Source organism: Cyphomyrmex costatus, unplaced genomic scaffold (assembly GCF_001594065.2).
Source record: "Cyphomyrmex costatus isolate MS0001 unplaced genomic scaffold, Ccosl1.0 scaffold196, whole genome shotgun sequence".
In the NCBI taxonomy this organism is placed as follows: domain Eukaryota; kingdom Metazoa; phylum Arthropoda; class Insecta; order Hymenoptera; family Formicidae; genus Cyphomyrmex; species Cyphomyrmex costatus.
The window spans coordinates 371,674-390,299 of NW_017275998.1; the positions used below are offsets into that span (position 1 = coordinate 371,674).

The 18,626-nt window shown below is 33.7% G+C and overlaps 2 protein-coding genes across 4 annotated transcripts; one reads left to right on the forward strand and one right to left on the reverse strand.

The window, feature by feature from the left end:
- Positions 1-619: 619 nt before the first annotated feature.
- On the forward strand, positions 620-6,760 carry LOC108772989 (P protein). The gene is made up of 17 exons (XM_018538677.1): positions 620-707; positions 1,119-1,284; positions 1,353-1,430; positions 1,609-1,726; positions 1,789-1,861; positions 1,975-2,168; positions 2,896-2,999; positions 3,160-3,319; positions 3,405-3,476; positions 3,802-3,933; positions 4,021-4,275; positions 4,367-4,501; positions 5,155-5,349; positions 5,433-5,666; positions 5,789-6,047; positions 6,325-6,418; positions 6,522-6,760. Exons 1-17 carry the CDS (start codon positions 620-622, stop codon positions 6,610-6,612), a joined length of 2,448 nt encoding a protein of 815 aa, XP_018394179.1. The 3' UTR covers positions 6,613-6,760.
- A 4,830-nt stretch (positions 6,761-11,590) lies between these two features.
- Art4 (arginine methyltransferase 4) lies at positions 11,591-17,350 on the reverse strand. 3 transcript variants are annotated; one of them, XM_018538669.1, is made up of 8 exons: positions 16,919-17,350; positions 16,119-16,256; positions 15,030-15,524; positions 14,673-14,939; positions 14,349-14,571; positions 13,922-14,208; positions 12,329-12,465; positions 11,591-12,063 (listed from the first exon to the last, which is right to left on the reverse strand). In XM_018538669.1, the coding sequence occupies exons 1-8, from the start codon at positions 17,049-17,051 to the stop codon at positions 11,953-11,955; spliced, it is 1,791 nt and encodes a 596-aa protein (XP_018394171.1). In that variant the 5' UTR covers positions 17,052-17,350; the 3' UTR covers positions 11,591-11,952. The 3 variants fall into 3 exon arrangements, with proteins under 3 accessions (XP_018394171.1, XP_018394170.1, XP_018394172.1); XM_018538668.1 differs by having other exon boundaries at positions 11,591-12,081; XM_018538670.1 differs by lacking the exons at positions 11,591-12,063; positions 12,329-12,465 and adding an exon at positions 13,103-13,178.
- Between the last annotated feature and the right edge of the window lie 1,276 nt (positions 17,351-18,626).

Below are 18,626 nucleotides of genomic sequence, written 5' to 3' on the forward strand. Positions count from 1 at the left end.
ATTAATTTTTCCCTACATATGTGTGATTGTTTGAAGCTATTAATATCTTGAAGCTATTTCTTACATTTTTATTTAATTTATATATAATCCTACGATTTTTCATGAAATATAAAAATTTTTATATTTGTTAATTACTGTGTACTGTTAAAAATTTTTAGAATTAATGAAAGAGTGAAATCTTACTCTTAAAGATTGAGAATCGAGTCATTCTTTCAAGACTGACTTACAATTTTTACTTTTTAAAATTAGATTCTACTTCCAGGATTTAGAGAGCAAAGATTACATTCCGATAAATAATTTCCTGTATTACGCTTTTATAATAGATACACTTTATATAATGCAATTTCAATTTCTATATACATCCCATGTTTATATTGTAAATGTAAATAATCTACAAATACAAGATATAGTAAATAATCTATAAAGTGACCTCTGAGAATCTTGTGAACACAAGTGAAGCAATTCCTATAGTCACAGTGTTCTCAGAGGCGCGAAATACCGTGCGGCATTCGTATAAATTAAAATGCGTGCGGATTTAATAAAACACTAACATTTCAATTCGACTAAAAATTTGTATGTATTAAGAGATAATAACAGACAAATTGAGATAATTACTATAATGTCGCAGAACGATACGAGTGATGATGAATTTGACCAACCAAGGGTATACCTAAACACGACTTCTCACGACACTCGTAACAATTCAGGTACACTTAAGAATTACGAAATCTGTTTATATCAATCCTAGAACTACACGTTGTATTTTTACACACGCAAATCACACACTGAATCTTTCAATGGACATTTATCCTATGCACAACTCTAGTAAAGATGCATGTATTTCTCGATAAATTTATAATTGTTTTGCATACAAATGCCAGGAGGGGCATCGCAAAACAAAAATTATAAATTAAAATTCAATAAAATTTTAATGTTTTTATTAATTTTAATTTTTCATTCAAATTCCACTTGTTAAACACAAAGGACAAACAATTAAAATTTTTAAGAACGTTATTATAGCAGTTTAAAATTTTTGAATCTCTCTCTTAGAGAATCACGTCTATAGTTTTAGAATCAATTGCAATTTGGATATAATTTTGTAACAAATGTTCCTAAAGTTATATGTAGCCCGATTAGTTCCTCTTCCTCCGTTTCGAGCTCTGTAATATTCGGAAAAATTCCCGACGAAGTGCTCCGCGCCTGGAGTCAACTACCAGAGGCAATCCGCCTGGATCCGAGTTTGGCGATCTTTCAGAAGGAATGTGATCGAATAACGGAAACGAGGTGAGCGAAATAAGTTTAGAAATCGATGAGAGAGGATTTCTACGTAATGAAAGATAACGAGTTTCCAGATCTCTGGACTACGTGAAGAAAGAATGCCTGGTTGTGAATATGTCTCTTGGGATACAACCAGTCTCGACATCAATTAAGTAAACCACATCTAAATTGCCTTTTTACATATCGTGATTAAGGGAAAACTTTAACGAGATCTTACAAGACCTCAGAATGTATAAATAATTAACTCTGTATCTTCGCAGCATACAAAATCAGAACATCGACGAAGACGGGCAGGATGTGCAAATGCAGAAGATTCTGGTATCTTCGCAGCATACAAAATCAGAACATCGACGAAGACGGGCAGGATGTGCAAATGCAGAAGAAACAGAGGCCCCTTTACCGTTACATAAAGTTAATCATACTCTTCTGTTCTTGGCTACTATTCACAGTAAGAAAATCATCGGACCGATGTCAATTGATAAATCTTAAGTGCGTGGCTTCAAATTGCAGATGATACTGATGTTCAAGAACGAGAGGATTGAGACGATGCATCAGCTTTCTGTGTCTAGCAGAGAAAGTAAAAGTATCCTTCATCTTGTCAATTATGAAAACTCAATGGGATTTTAGAAGACGAAATTTTTATAGACAGTATAATGTATATAAATCAGTCAGAATACTTTCTTTAACGATATATAGATTATCGAATCAACGAACATATTATAAGTACGTTGATCAGCGTGACGATGAAAGGACCATTGGTGCCATTACAAAAAAACGAGCAGCATTTACCTGCGAATTTATCCACGTGCTATTTAATGGTACGGCTGCAGGTTCTGGTGGGCGGAAAAATCAATTCACGTCTCTCCACTACTGATTTGAAGAACTTGAAGGTGTTTATACCTTTAAACGTGTACAAAATTGTTCTCATCTGCATACACTTATGTTTGCATCGAAAGAACACGAAATCAAATCCAGCCAAGCCTGAAACAGAAAAGGAAGAAAAGGAATCAGTCATATATTAACAAACTGCTTATTAAACTTCCTTCGGCCATTCTTTTATACGTATTTCATAAAAATAATCAATCTTAATTATATTGAACGTATACTGCGCGTATTCATTTAGATAACTTTTACTGAAATGCCTAGTCAGCACAAATTAAAAGTAATATCAATATTATAATTTTGTACTTAAAAATATAAATGTTATATAACACGTACATGGTATATTACATGACAGTTACATTATGCAAAGTTATAAAACTAATGAGTATGTAAAATTTTTCAGCGCTTATACAGAATAGTTAAAAAGAAGATTTAGTTCACAAATATTTCATACTTCATCCGTCCATTGCTCCGCCGCACTCCTCATATTCATTAAATTTTAATGCCTGTCTTTATCTACCTTTCTCTACCGTGTACTTTCTTGTTATTCATTATCTTATTTATATCATCACAGCCGTAATTAAATAGTAAACCTAACGTACATTTCCTTTCGTCAAAGCCATATAATTATAACACTAATGTTATGTTACTTTTAATTGGTGTCGACTGGATTATTATTTACTGGGTAATTATAAACTGTACACCATGCTATATTTTTACAATTGTTAACTGCAGAACGTAAGCGATGTGTGGATTTTGCCGGTATTACCTGAAAATTTGGTAACTCTTTTCCCCGACCAGAAGCTTCGGAAGACTTTCCATGTAAAAGCTGACAGAAAGTACGTTAGCTTATATTTTTATTATTATTTAAATCTAACGACAATACGAATTTTGCAAAATATTTATTACAAATTTTGTCGGCAAAATGCCAGCAGAAATATATCTAAAAGTTTTATAGAAATATCTCAGAACTTCTTAACAGCGATATTTTGTTTATAGGACCCTATCGCAAGGCATAATGTTCATCAATATACGGACGAATTCGAAATCCAGTCTATCGTTTTCGATAAGCTACGATCCGTCATCAATAAATGCCGATATCGGCATACCGCTTGCCGCTGTTATCTTGATTGGCTTATACATCCTGATAATTTTTGAGGTAAGTGATATATGCAAATTGCAAATTAGGATATATTTATTCCTATCAATTCCTAAATGCTTCATCATATGTTTGACCGAATCAGGTAGTACACAGAACTCTGGCTGCCATGCTGGCATCCACAATGTCCGTCGCAACACTGGCGGCTCTAAATGAGGTAGGCGCAACTATACACCTTCTAATTTCCACGATGGAATCTTTTAAAAAAACAAATATAAAAAGTGCACTGAAAGGATATGATTTTGAAATACTTAACAACTTATAGATATAGATCTGAAAATAATTGTCATTAAATCAGCAAAATAATTACAGAACACTCGAACTATGATTGCTAGAAAACCTTTTTGCAGCCTATGCTTGAGAGTTTCACGTAATTATATTTATGATTCAACAAAATTATTTTCAGCTATTTGTATCTATATAGTTACATCTTTAGACACTTCAACAAAATCATTTTTTCTGTTTGGCATTTTATACTTTAGCGACCGAGTATGAGCGAAGTGATCTCTTGGATAGACATGGACACGCTGCTGCTATTGTTCTCCATGATGGTGCTGGTTGCCATCATCGCTGAAACTGGAGTGTTCGACTGGCTGGCAGTTTACGCTTATAAAGTGAGAAAAAGAAATTGGTATAATGTCTAAAGTAAAAAAAAAAAAATAACTGACTCTAAGATACCTTTATTCATCTTTCATTTTTAGATAACCGCCGGAAGATTGTGGCCGTTGATAATGGCCCTCTGTTTCTTCACTGCGTTTCTGTCATCACTGCTAGATAATGTAACGACCGTGCTATTAATGACGCCGGTAACTATCAGATTATGCGAGGTAATGGAGTTGAACCCAATACCAATCCTGACTGCTATGGTAGTTTATTCCAACATAGGAGGTGCTATGACACCGGTCGGCGATCCACCGAATGTCATCATCGCTTCCAATCGAGATGTTAAAAATGCCGTGAGTTATATGATGTGCTACACATTGCACAAAAATAGAAGATAATGTCTTCAATCGATCTGATAGTTAATAGATAATTACCGCATCGTAGGACGTTGATTTTGGTACGTTTGTGTTGCACATGAGCATCGGTGTGATGTTGGTATTGATTGTGGTCAGCATGCAAATCCGCTATATTTTTCGAGACGTCGCAGTTCTTAGATTCGACGAGCCGCAAGACGTACAGGTATACGTCAAAAACTTCTCATACATTACACTCAGACAAAAAAGGCCTTTTTTTCCATAAATCCCAGGACTGAACTTCTTGCACGGTTAATTTTTTCTTCTTCAATGCGAAAAAAAAGAAGAAAAATAAACGTGCAAGAAGTTCAACTTAAAGACAGTGGTAACAACTATAAAAGTGACAACTATACAAGTTTTATTGTAGAATTAAATAGTACATAAAACATTTTAATAGAATTATTTATTAGAATTATACATATAAAAGTTTTTTCGATTGTACATTAATTTAACGTAAAAGTAATTATATAGGAAATTCACAATATATGAGAAACGCTGCAAAAAGTTTTGACATTTAATTTATCCAGCATAATTATTGTATTTTAATAGTCTAACAAAATAATTTTCATATTTATAACTAACTAAGTTTTTAGATACTTAAGCAAATCGTTCTTTTCTTATAATTGCTACTATATTTTTCTCTGATTGTGTGATATACTCTTTAAAACTTTTACAGTAATGAAGAATAAAATTTCACTTTTACACATTAAAAAATTAAGCCACTCTTTCTCAAAAAGGCTCGACTTAATTTTCACATTCTTCAGAGTAAGATTCTATTTTAAAAAATTTATGATGATCTACATGATTGCCTACTCACAGGAACTGAGACACAGAATTGCTATTTGGCAACGAGCGGCGGCGAGTCTGTCCAATTATAGCAAGGACGAAAATCTGGTAAGGGAGACGTTACTGAAGAAAGTGCAACGTTTGTTGTCGCAGCTAAAGACGAAGCTAATGACAGGAAGTGCGGCGTTAGAAAAGTATAAGACCACGCTCGAAGAATTACAAGAAAAGGCACGCTGGATAATCCTTAATTTTTCGCGAGCTTCATTGCGCTTCAATTATTAACCGTAGTATTTCGTGTTTTTTTTTTTCAGTATCCTATTAGGGATAAGTGGTTGCTGACGAAATCGGGATGTGTGTTGGCTCTCGTGATCATGCTCTTCTTCCTACACAGTCTGCTTCATTTACAACTGACTTTGGGCTGGATCGCTCTGCTCGGCGTTCTACTGCTTTTGATACTGGTAGACAGTGAGGATTTCGATGGTCTCATGGCGCGCGTCGAATGGAGCACTTTGTTATTCTTTGCATCATTATTTATTTTCATGGAGGTATTTTCATAAGAAAAACTATAAAATTCCTGCCAATTTTAATATAGATTTCTAGAAATAGTTTTTTTCTTAACTAAAGGAATTCGTTGGAAAGTTTAATAGTATTTAAAAAAATTTCTTAGGCTCTTTCGCGTTTAGGCCTTATCTTCTGGATCGGCCAAAAAACGGAGGATTTCATTCTGTCGGTCAATGAGGAGTCCCGATTAGCGGTTGCTATTTTATTGATGCTCTGGGTATCGGCTTTGGCTAGCTGCTTTGTTGACAATGTACCACTCACCACTATGATGGTGAGAATCGCGACGAATCTTGCCCAAAATCGCGAGCTCAGTTTGCCTATGCAGCCTCTAATATGGGCATTAACATTCGGAGCTTGTATGGGAGGTAAGACATTTTCTAGATTAGATGGAGATTTCGATGGTCTCGAAAGTTGAATTGATCCAAAGTTGCAAAGTTTGTCTCGAATACAAAAATCATCTTTCGAGCTTTGTACAGCATCGTCACAATATGTTCACATGATCGCGTTGAATTAACAATAGTCGAAGGTCATGCCTTGAAAATTGGCGTTTTTAAACGAAGAGCGCCAGTTTTTTTACATGGCTACATGTAATAGTTGAATGTAACAACTAATAGTTGTTTAGCTGAATAGTTGCATTTAAAGGAAATGGAACTTTGATTGGAGCTACTGCCAATGTTGTTTGCATGGGCCTCGCGGAACAACATGGTTATAAATTCAATTTCATGCAATTCTTTAAGTAAGTGAAACCGTGACGTTACAATTGATGTAAAATGTGTTTCGGACATCTGTCACTTCCTGTCGTAATTAAAAGCTGCATGACTGTCTCGATTGCATTGCAGGGTAGGATGTCCTATCATGCTAACGAGTACCATAACAATTATGGTATATCTAATGATTGCTCATGTTGTCTTCGGCTGGAATGGAAAATAAATAAAGAAGACATGCGAGTGAGGATCTGTTTAATGGACAAGAAACAATAATACTCATAAATGTATTTGTTATATAATTTTTTTTAAGAGCACAATATCCCCATTATGCAAAATTACCAAACATATTTTTGTAAAATATTATATAAAGAAAGAACATAATTAATAGACACAAACTCGTTTTACTTCCAATATTTCTGCATATATTTCTATGAAACAGCAAGGAAAGAAATTTGCCCAATTTTTTTTTAATATAACCGAACTTTATTCTTCCTTGAAATGTTATTCTTATTCTAATAACGTGCATAAAATAACTCTAATGATGCGCATAAAATGAAAATGTTACGCGTTTTATTTTTCATTCGCTTTTATAAGCAAACTGTGCACGTGGGTCATATACAATCATGTGCAAATATGCAATAAAGCTAAACAAAATTTTCTATTTACAGAGGAATAGAGCTATTTCAGCATAAAAGAGTTCTGCTATTATATGTGAAATTAATCATATTATTATATTGTATATACATATATATGTATAAAGTATATATGTATATATATTATAAATAATTGTATTACTTACAATAAATATTATTTTCTCAATTGCTTTCCTTTAATGCTGAAACACAATGATAACATTAAGTATTAATATAAAAGATTACAATTGACAGATCATATTTGCAAAAAGATTTAATGATCACATAAAATACATATACATGCTAGACAATTCGTTGAAATATTTTTATTAAAAATGAGGCTCTCGGAGAGAAGAGGAAAAGATCTCAATTCCACACAAAAATTGCTCGGCGGATTTTAAAATCAAATAATTTATCATAAACTTATATTTGTATCCTCCTAATTAAACATACTCCATAATTCAGCTTAATACAGTCGAAATAAACTATACGTCAAAATCTATTGCTTACAAAAATAATTCTAATAATTAATTGACAGTAAATTATCATGATGTGATGCATCGTTACATGAAATTTATTAAAACTTATTAAAATATAAGCGTGTACATCATGAGTGATTTGTTAAACTTGTTTGCATCCAACAAACGAATCTAGAATTGTGTGCGCAGCAAAAAAATTTTCTTATAAATGGTAAAAAAGGCTGCGTTTGCTGCAAAAATATTGTCGTATTTACAATGAATATAACATACTAGTAATGTCATGTTAAAAACGATATCTCTGCTTTACTGTAATCCTGTTATCTGTAAGTACTACAATTTCAAATGATGCGTCGTCAAATTGTTTCTCTTCCATTTACGTAGAATTTTATTTTCATATGTGCACGGCAGAAGCGACATACTTTTATATAAATTGTATGTTTTGGAATTCGAAGCTTCGGTAATCTGCAAAATAATCTTTAAATAAGCCGTCATTTTTACATTAAAATTAAATGTATAGACACATTCAAAATGTTATCTGCTAAAAAAACGCAGAAATGTATTGCCAAAACATTCCTTGAAGAATTATCACGAACGAGTAGTCCCACAGGTACAACGAAGGAAACCATCAGTTCGAGAAAAACTTATTTTAAACATGACTGATCAATTTTACTACACAGTTACATTATAGATTATATTTGTATATAATCTGATTTTATGCGATTATACAATGTTTTCGTCAAGTCATGCCACGTTTTACTAGGATGTGAATCGTAAACGGAAACCTACACCTGCACTGCATCTGTTATCATAGTGTCGAATTGCGACAAACTTAACTTAAAGAACCGAATTAAATCCAAACATTTAGCGCAGTAAAGGCATTCTTCGAGCTCGCATAACTACCTGAGATATCTTATATAGTTTTCAGTCGTTGAAACGCACAGATTCCTATATAACACTGCTGGACTACTTAATACTCGGATATACCGCCAGAAAACATACACGAGCAACAGCTAGCTAACGAAGTGTACCCCAGTTTAGGAATAAAATGTTTGAAATCCAATTGAAAAATAAATGTGACTTGAAGAAGCCGATATGCGTGTCTTCCAACAAAATATTATTATACTTATATATCAGTGTTGCGTAAAATTAACAAAAAACTCAGAGCGGTATAAAAATTAAACGACAAAATTTGCAAAGAATGTAACTGGGATGAGATATGTAATATCGCGTATGTTTTTCCAAGCGGTGTAGCAGTCTTATATATTCGATATTCTAACGGTACAAAATGAAAAACGCACACATCAATGTAAGAGAACGCCGAAAGCAACACTTAGAAACGTAGTCGATATTAAAGTCTTGTCGCCCTTAATATTGCGATTAAATCTTTGATGTTTCGATGACTCCGATATACAAAAGATAAGCAAACAAGACGAAATTATGTTCTAGGTGTTGCTAACCCAAAGAAACGATGGAAGAAGCAAGTCCTTATATTAATTATTACAACAAACCATGCAATATTAGTAGCACTTGTGGAATGCCTGTCACGAGATTGGTTTGTATATGTGCCAAGGCGCGTATTAACAAGCATATGGTACTTCTGTTCTCGGGAAATACTTCATCGAGAAATAGCGACGCGCATATTTATTCGCAAGTGCACGCAAGGTACGAAAAGATCCTGTAAAAAATAAGTACAAATTATCTAGCTTTGATTCTTGAAGTGCGCCAGTGCATCGCGTGATCGCCTCCCGCATCGAGTTTCTCGATTCAAAGGGTAACCGTGAAAGTAACGCGTGAAAAGCTGCTGTGTAAAATTATCGTCATATTCATTCACCGGCGATGAGGTAACTAGGAGAGGTGCATTCAAATGGCAAGTATGTGTAGATAACAAATAAAGTGTGACTTCCTTAAAACCTAATAAAACTTAAGAGTCCTCTCGAGATCTTAGGATAGTGTTGTACGCGTACAGTTCACCAGGAACAGGACGTTTGAATAACTCTTCTAGATGTGAAGATATCTACAATATGTATATAGACTATTTAGTCTTCTTTTTTCAATAAATCACGATTTATTGTCTAGTTTTACCGTGGGATTTTTGTTTCTTCAAAAAATAAAATTCTACCGCAAAATTCTTTACAGGATAACACGATTGAAAATCATCTTTTTCACCTCACAAACAACTGTTGTACTACTAAACTATATCTCGACTATTTATAATTTCTAATTATGTCAATATCTCAAAACGACGTCTACATCTTCAAATCTAAAAATATTATCCAGTTGTACTATTTCTGGTGGATCGACTGGTATTATTCTTAAACAATATATAGAAATTAATTGAGAATATATGTGTATGTACAGTATTCTCCATAGTGACAATTGGCAGTCTCTCTCATTCTCACACTTATTTGCTGAAAACTTTTTAATCGAATAAAGCATTATTAAGCACATGGGATGTAACACATCCAACACATATTTACTTTGCTTACACAAGACTGTACTTTCGATGTACTGTATAGTTTAATGTTTTCACCATTTAACCCTTTACACTCTTTGTGTTATCATTGATAATAAAAAATTAGAAATTTAATAAAAATTTTATTAAATATTATTTTAATGAATATTAATATGATTGTTTTTTCGATTAATTAAACTGTGAGAGAAGTACAATAGACAATAAATAATTGTGCAATGAATTTTATATTATAGTATTATCGAATGAAAAGGGTTAAAAACGATGAAAGTCATTATAGCCATAAATTTCTGTTTATACTTCATGTTATAAATACAGAAAGTATGCGTGTTTCCAAATATCACTATTTATTATGTGTACAAATGATGAATGCAAATAAATGTCCATTTTCAAAGACTTTTCATTATTAGTTATTCTATTAAAATTATAATGTACAAATTATATATGTAAATGTGAAATAAAATTTAATAACGCAAAACTAATTTTTAATTATATTATATATATAATTATATACATATACACATAATTATTTATAAGTAATTACATATATATATAAATAATTACACACACATATGATATATACATACTTCTTTTAATTTGTGAACGATATAACTCGAAACTTAACGTCACACACAGATTAGAGTTTTTACAAAGGATCTTTCAAAACAGACATTTCTCACAATTACAAAATATATATAAAAAATTAAGTATAACGCAAAGCTATGCTTTACGATTTATAAATCATATTATATAAACCTATAAGATTTCATTCGAGCGGTTCTTTTCCAGTATATGTAATGGGTTTGTAATAAACCTGCAACTACATGAACATATCATGGAAATGTAACATGTCACGTTCATAATTTGGGATAATTTTTATTAATAGCCGTCTTTTTTTTCTGGATGAAGTATCCCACGACCTATGTTTGCATCATACATTTAGATATATATACAATTTATCTACGAAACATAATCACCTGATGAATAATTGCCTCACACCCTTTAAACAATTAAAACGTCTCAATACGAATTTACACAGGATTGAAGTATATGCGGCAATATAGCTCTAATACTCATACAAAGTTGTACTATCTCGCATATTGTGTCATGCTAACGAAATAAAAACATGTCGATTAAAACAAGCGCAAGAGACATCTGAATAACAGGTAATGCCACAGAGTGCTTTACAACATATGATCCTAATGTATTATTGCTCTTTGCACTTCTCAAAATGTTCGAAACGTCGCTGTTTTTCCTATTCTAAAAACTCGTGTAAAAGTTTGCTTGATATCGAAACCCAACCAAGCCAACGACACAGCTTAGTAAAATATGACTGTCTTCAAGTATTTAGTCGATTCTAAATCATCTCAATTTGAAGTAAAACAAACGGATCACGCAACGCGCGATCATTCCCGATTCTCTCATTTATTATAAGTTATCGTTTCACGAATTTATGTCAAGACTTCGTAAAATAGTGATGCCTATACTATAGCGACGAGACTGTATATTGTCATTAAAAATATTATATTTTCACGTGGATATATTTGGCAAGCATGCACGTCGATTTGGAAGATCTTTTCTTTTTCCTTTTCTTTTCTAAGTGACGACCAAATAAAAATCGAGTGTATGAGAGCTAATGACAACTACGAGAGGACGGCTCGCAGTCTTTTCCAACGTGCCTCCAATTGAGACTTATTCCTGATAGGATTCCAATCGAACGCAAACTCAGGACTGGCTGTACTTCTGTTTGAATAAGCAACGTTGTTGTGGCTAAAATCTGAATTGAAATTAGCCAGGTCGACGGTACTTAAAATTCGTACGGCGGACGAGAGGCGAAGCTTACTGGTTGGGGAGCTAAATACCAGTTTGCGGCCTTGCTTACTGTTGTTGCTGATGTCTCCAATACTGCTACTATTATTACGATCGTTTTGTAATTGTTTTACTTTGCGGGAATACTCGGCGAGAAACGATTTCGCCATAGATCATTGCCGATACGCCTGCGGCGATATGCCGTTCCCAGGAGTCACGTAGTCACCAATCATCAGGCTGGGATTCACTGGGTAATGAGAAGTGTTGCCGAGGACCAGCGATTGCTGGAAAGTAACACCAAGCTGTAGCGCGAAAGTCACGCAAGCAGACGTATTGCTTTAGTTTCCGTCTCTCACGTAAATTTTATTAAATGTGTATATATATAGTAAACTATATATATTATCTACACACGCATATTGTAACAATTTTTCAACGGAATAATTATTTCATGCTTGTGTGATATTGTCTAGAGCATCATTGTAAATAAAATATATTCTTTATTGCTTTGACAACTTATTGTGAAAATATCAATTTTTGAACTGTACTTACAGTGGCAGGTGACGTAAACATATTTGGAGTTATTCCACCGCCTATTAATTGTGCTGCTTGTGTGCTCGTCGCTGTACCTCCCACACGACCCCGTCCTGTACTCGAAATGGAACCTGGATGAATGTTTGGTTGTCCTCCTGTTACATAAAAATTCGTACAGTTTCTTTATATGTACGAATAAAATGAGTAAAAAGTACAGTTTAAAAATATAAAATAAAACAATAAGTTACACTGATCTACTTATATTGAATTTTTACTGAGAGAGAGAGGGAGACAGAGATAGTAAAGATTATATTAAATAAAATAAAAATGATTTAAAGAATAGTTGAAATGTACTTGAAACAGTCAATAATTTTAAAAAAGATAATAATTTTAAAAAATTTTAACACACTATGTAAAACGACTAGAGAAATGTTTTTATAAATATTTTAATAAAAAGATATAAACTACATTATTGTATTCATCACTATTGGCGGATAACAATAGATTTTTAATTATTTTTTTGGTATTTGCTCGATTTATCGCCATTTCATTACAGTAAATAATAGAATAATAACTTAAATCTAAATGTTGGGAGGAAAAGAATATATTTATTTTTAAATGGGATTTTAAAGAGTAAAGTTAAATATTTATAAATCCATACTACTAAAACATATTTATTTACATGAATCGCAGATTCTACAAAATATATATAAATTAGAACAATCAGAAGGAACTTTTTCTTCTTTGTACAAATGTCTTCCATGATGTAGAATAATAAAATATTGTGTCCATTCCCCGTAAGTACCAGTACAATAAAAAGGTCCGGCAATAATTTGATAATTTGACATTTACGTAATAAAGAATTAATCTGTAATTATAATAATGTCAGCACCTAATAATCAAAAATATTCAATAGCTTTAATCTAAATGTTCGTCGCTGTAATTATTATTAACTATAGAAATTTCTACACCACAATTTCAATGTGTACACAAAGAAAAATTTTCTACACTAAAAAATCTAATAACTTTAAATCATTCTTGTACTACATAAAGTTTTGGAAATATTCTATTTCATGCTAATATTTTTTTAAATTTTATATTTACGTGGAAAAACTGTTAAAATAGAAGATTTTAAAAGTAAAACAGTAAAATCATAAAATTTTAAAACGTTGACAGAAGCGTAAATTATAATATCTTTGTATGATACAATATGTAAAATGCATTATGGTAAATAAACTGCAAAAATAGTAGATAAAGGAAAAAGATTTATTTTGAGCAATAACTGGAATTTTAGGATATCTCAGATTATAAAAATGGTCATTTGTTATCATTGAGGAAATGTTATATTTAGACATTTTGTTTTAAATATTGCATATAGCGAATACATAGAATGTGGGCCGATTATTCAACGACCATGTGGGCACCCTTTCATACATTTCGTGACACACGTTTTCATAAATATGTTTTGTATGAAATTTAGATGTCGAAGAATTAAAATCACCAAGACGTGATGCATGTGGCAAGAAAACGTTGATTACAAATGTTATATATTCCACACGGCACAATTTTAATACATATAATGATACACTGAAGAGTCAAACCAAACCTTACCTATTGCCAGCAAATTATTTGGATTTACTGTCGCGCTTGTATCCATCGAGACTTCGCCAAGACCATTAACTGACATTCCGTTGACCATATTCACCGCTTGTCGAGCACCTTGTGCATCCAGAGTCGTCCAATAGGATTCGCTAGGAGAAGTATTATTTAAACCAGGAGGTGGCTGTGCTGCAGCGCCTGTGTATCGGAAGTAAGGATTTTTCAAGTCTAAGGTGTTGTTACTGCTTTCTAGATTTGTTCCTTCAAGCTTTAGTTCTATTGTTACATCGTAGGATTGTCTGAAACAAATTTATTATATATATATATATGTATGTATACAAGAGAATGACATAAATGTAGAGAAATAGATCTGTAACAAAGTATGGAAATTGTAACTGTGTCAAATAAGAGACACTAGAAATAGATACATTTCTCTCACCTTTTATTTGCTATAAGAATGACTTTTCCAGAGAGCAATTGCCCACTTTTACAAAACAATGGGTTTTCTAAGAGGCAGCGTACTTGATACCAGTGTGTAAGAGGTTCTGTAGGAGCAGTACTTAACCAAACTTGTTGTGTTGATCCGATAAACGCTACGTCGAACCAAAACGCTAAACCATGGCATGTACCACTCTCCAATATATGAAAATCGACATTTATTTCTAAAAGAAATACAATTTGTAGAATTGTTATTTGTCGCGACAGCATCGCGTAATATCTCATTTATAAACACAGTGTTATATAATTTTTATTCATTCCATACCTATTTTATGTAAATCAGTCTCATCAGCTGTTTGGAAGTCTACTATGTGCCTCACAGATTTCGCCATACATATTCTAATATCAAAAGTATCGACAATCGGTTGTCTAAAATATTCTTTAATGGCATTATTTCTCATGGCAGAGAGATCTACTCCGTGGAAACATGTCTGATACCAAAAATTGGCTTTATTAAATTGTTCCATATACAGATTTTCATCGGAAAAAGGTGCGATATGCAGATCACCTCTGGAGGGAAACATTCTCCCGCCTGAACATAAGAATAGTTTGATTAAAGAAGAAAACAGCAGCAAGACAAAGAATAACATGTAAGTCATGAATTCTCTTTCAAGATATTTACCTGGACTTAACCACTTTTTCGCGTGAAGATAAGTTTCGAGCATTCGTTCATTATACAACATGTATCCCATAGGCTCACTCACTATACAGTCTACATGCTCGGGTAAATCGATCTCTTCTATTTTCCCAGCTATGACTATTATTTTATCTGATAAATTATTAGCTGCAACTAGAAGCTCGGCATGATTTGCCATATTGCTCGCTTCCACTGCGTATACCTTTTTTGCACCAGCTTGTATAGCGAAAAACGATAATATACCAGAACCAGCACCTACATCTAATACAACCTTATCTTTAAAATCAGATAAATTTCCCAGAATTGCTCGTTGGTATGTACTAGTCCTAATATAATCTTGCATCATATTTTGTTGCTGCGAGAGATAACCATAAAATTGGAAATATTGCATCGCCGAGGATTCTTCCGTTCTTTCATTAAATGCCGACACTCCTTTTCCCATCTTGAGTTTTGCTATGTGTGAGTGAAAATTGCGAAAATCTGTGAATGTAATATATATGTTAAAGTGTTTCTTATGGACACTTTTCTATTCTGTAACTTTTAACAACAGTTTGATATCATTATATTGTTGTTGCATCATATATGGTAAAAAAAATTGCACAACGACATAACAATATCAAACTGCTATTAAAAATTACAGGATCAGAGTACGGGAGATAATGACTACGTTTACACAGATAGCTTTAATCAGGTTTAATAACATTCCGTAATTAAAAACTGGTCAATCAGAGTCATTTCATTCTTCAGAAGAATAGCTATAATTATCTAATTTCATAACTACGGATGTTATTAAACCTGATTAAGGGTGTCTGTGTAAATGTAGTCATTGTCATTAAACAAAAATATATATATGCTTCTGATTTCTACCACATAATAAACTGTCTACAATAGTAATATTGCCTAATAAGCTATAAGAAAATGATCAATCATAATCAATTATTCTTCTCATTGATTGCAATCAATCAATTTCTTATAACTTACAACTGACTGTATCATACTACTCTTATTGTAAACAATCTTTTAAACTTGATGTATAAAGATTCGTGAAAACTGGACTACAAATTGCTGGCTCACCTGTTTCATTAGCAAATGTAATCAGTAAGCTATCTGTATCGAGTGTAAAAACATAACTCCGTGATGATACACGAGAGCATTCGGTACTGGGAGTCACTGGGAATTCCAGTAGAGTCGCTTTCTCCCTGCTGCTAACATCTGAAACAAACGTTCAAAACCTTTATTTCTTCTCCGTATGTCTTATTATATATATCAAAGAGAAAGAATACTCAATAAAACATATAATCGCGCGTTAATAATAAGAAGAACAGTGACAAAAATGATCAAGACGCTTCTCTGATTTTTCAAAACAACATTTTCAATGATCAATAACTTCCTAAACGTCGTCCTCTACTCTCTTATAAACAATAATAAGACAAATTTCCTTATATAAGATACAACAAGCGTCAATATCACGTAAACAATAGAATTCGACTGGAGCTATCATAGCGTCATTATCGGTATCGGTAATGTAACAAATGACGAGAAGCAGAATAATAAGTACAATTCATTCTACAACAACCGAGAGGCGTGTACACACAAGCAGGGGAAAAAAAAAAGGAAGACAAATTGACGAAGGAGGGAAGGACGCGAATCGGTGAAGGATGATGTCGCGACATCGACCGGGCAATCGATCGGGAGTTCTTCCGGGAAGCTGCGAGTCGGGCCAGGAGTAAGAATTCGTCGCGTAACGGCGACGGGAAGTGTGGTTATGTCGTCCGGGTCGCGGTTGGTCGCGTGATCGATCAGCCGCGTCGCCGTCGGCCGTGTCGGAGACGATGACGGATACCGCTGGGGCGGGTATATCGTCGCGTCCATACCTGAGACAAGCTCGACGCTGAGGCCTTGTGGGTCGTAATTGATATTGAGCGCGACCGGTTTGTTGTACTTCGGCGTGGACTGTCCATTGTTTGACAGAGTCGAGACCGTCACCGCGCGAAACGTCTTCGCCATTTTTCGCTACACCGCGTGCCAGCGCTTCCCGACGCTGTTTCTCTCTCCCTTTCCGTCCCCTTCCCCTCTTCTGTCTCTCTCTTTCTTTTGTTCCGCTGCTCCTACTCCTCTTCTACTTCTGCCGGTGGCTCTCGTGTAACGTTCTACTCTACGTTACGCCGCCGCTCCACTCTTCGCGCCTGCCGCAGCACTCGCGTGAGAAACAAAAGCCGCCGCTGCCGCCGTCGTTACCGCGAGTTACGTACGACACCTCCTCGGACAGAAAAGAGAGAGAGAGAGAGAGACCAACCCCCGGCCAGGGCCGTCGCTGCGCTGCGCTGCGAAATCGCGCCGATTCTCGCCTCCTCGCTTGCTCCGGCGCGGCGCCCCGTTTCGTCCCGTTCGTTCCCCGGACGCCCCGCGAGAATATTCCACGGCGCCGTCGCCACCGCCCCCGCCATTTCCACCCTGGGCTCATCGGATACGTAGATGTGCAAATTCGCTGTCAGCGTCGCTGACCAGCCGCCACCATTGTTGCCGGTATTGGCGTTCGAACGAAGAGATTCCCGCCAGTTTTGCTAATCATTGATCACAATAATAAGCCAGTATTCGTAAGATGGTATTCCTAATGGACTTGTGTGGAGAACAATCGACTATGATCGGTCAATTTTTTATGACAAAGATTAAATTTTACGTTTTTAAAATATCATTGTAGACGTCACTTAGGATAGTCTTAAATATAAGAACTAATTATAAATATACTAACGTGGTCTATTTTTATTTCAAAATTATTTTAAGTCTTAAAAAGACTAATACAATTCTAGCTGATTTATGGTTAGTTTTTATTTTAAGACTGTCTTACGTAAACGACTTGATAATACGGTTCACTATATATATTTAAGATTGTCTTAAGTACAGTCTCAAATATAAAAATCTATTATAAATACCGGTTTGTGATTAGTTTATAACATTTTAAGACTGTACTTTGAAGCTATTTATATGTGAATAAAAAAAAAAGTAAAAATATATTCGTAATAAATATTTGTAAATATGTTTGCATATTTTTTTACGAAAATATATTCGTTAATATTACGCATTTGAGGCTTTCACGGATATTATCTTTAATTATACCAGAAGGTTTGCGGGTTATCGCCGTATCTTTCTTCATTCTTGATAATTCGTTAATATTAATTATATTAAATTAATTAATGATTATATAATTAGTTTTTCTTTTAGATGTAATTATAAATATTAATTTGAAGATAGAAATTAAATAGACTATCTAAGGATGCGAGATGATATTTAATATAATAAAATATAAAATACAAAAATTACAAACGTTTCTACCTTCATTGAGTCATCATCAGTTTAAACAACATTTAAACATATAAAATACATATATTCTACCTTGATGTCGGATGCATCATTATTTCACCAATGATTTATCTATACGATGTTTTTTCGTTTTGTTACTTCTGAAGAAGATTCAATCCATGAGTCGAAACATGTAAAGTTTGATTAAGCCTTTTTTATTTTTGTATTAAGTTCGTTCTTGTTTTTTCATATTTATGTATATATTTTTATACTTTCGTATTT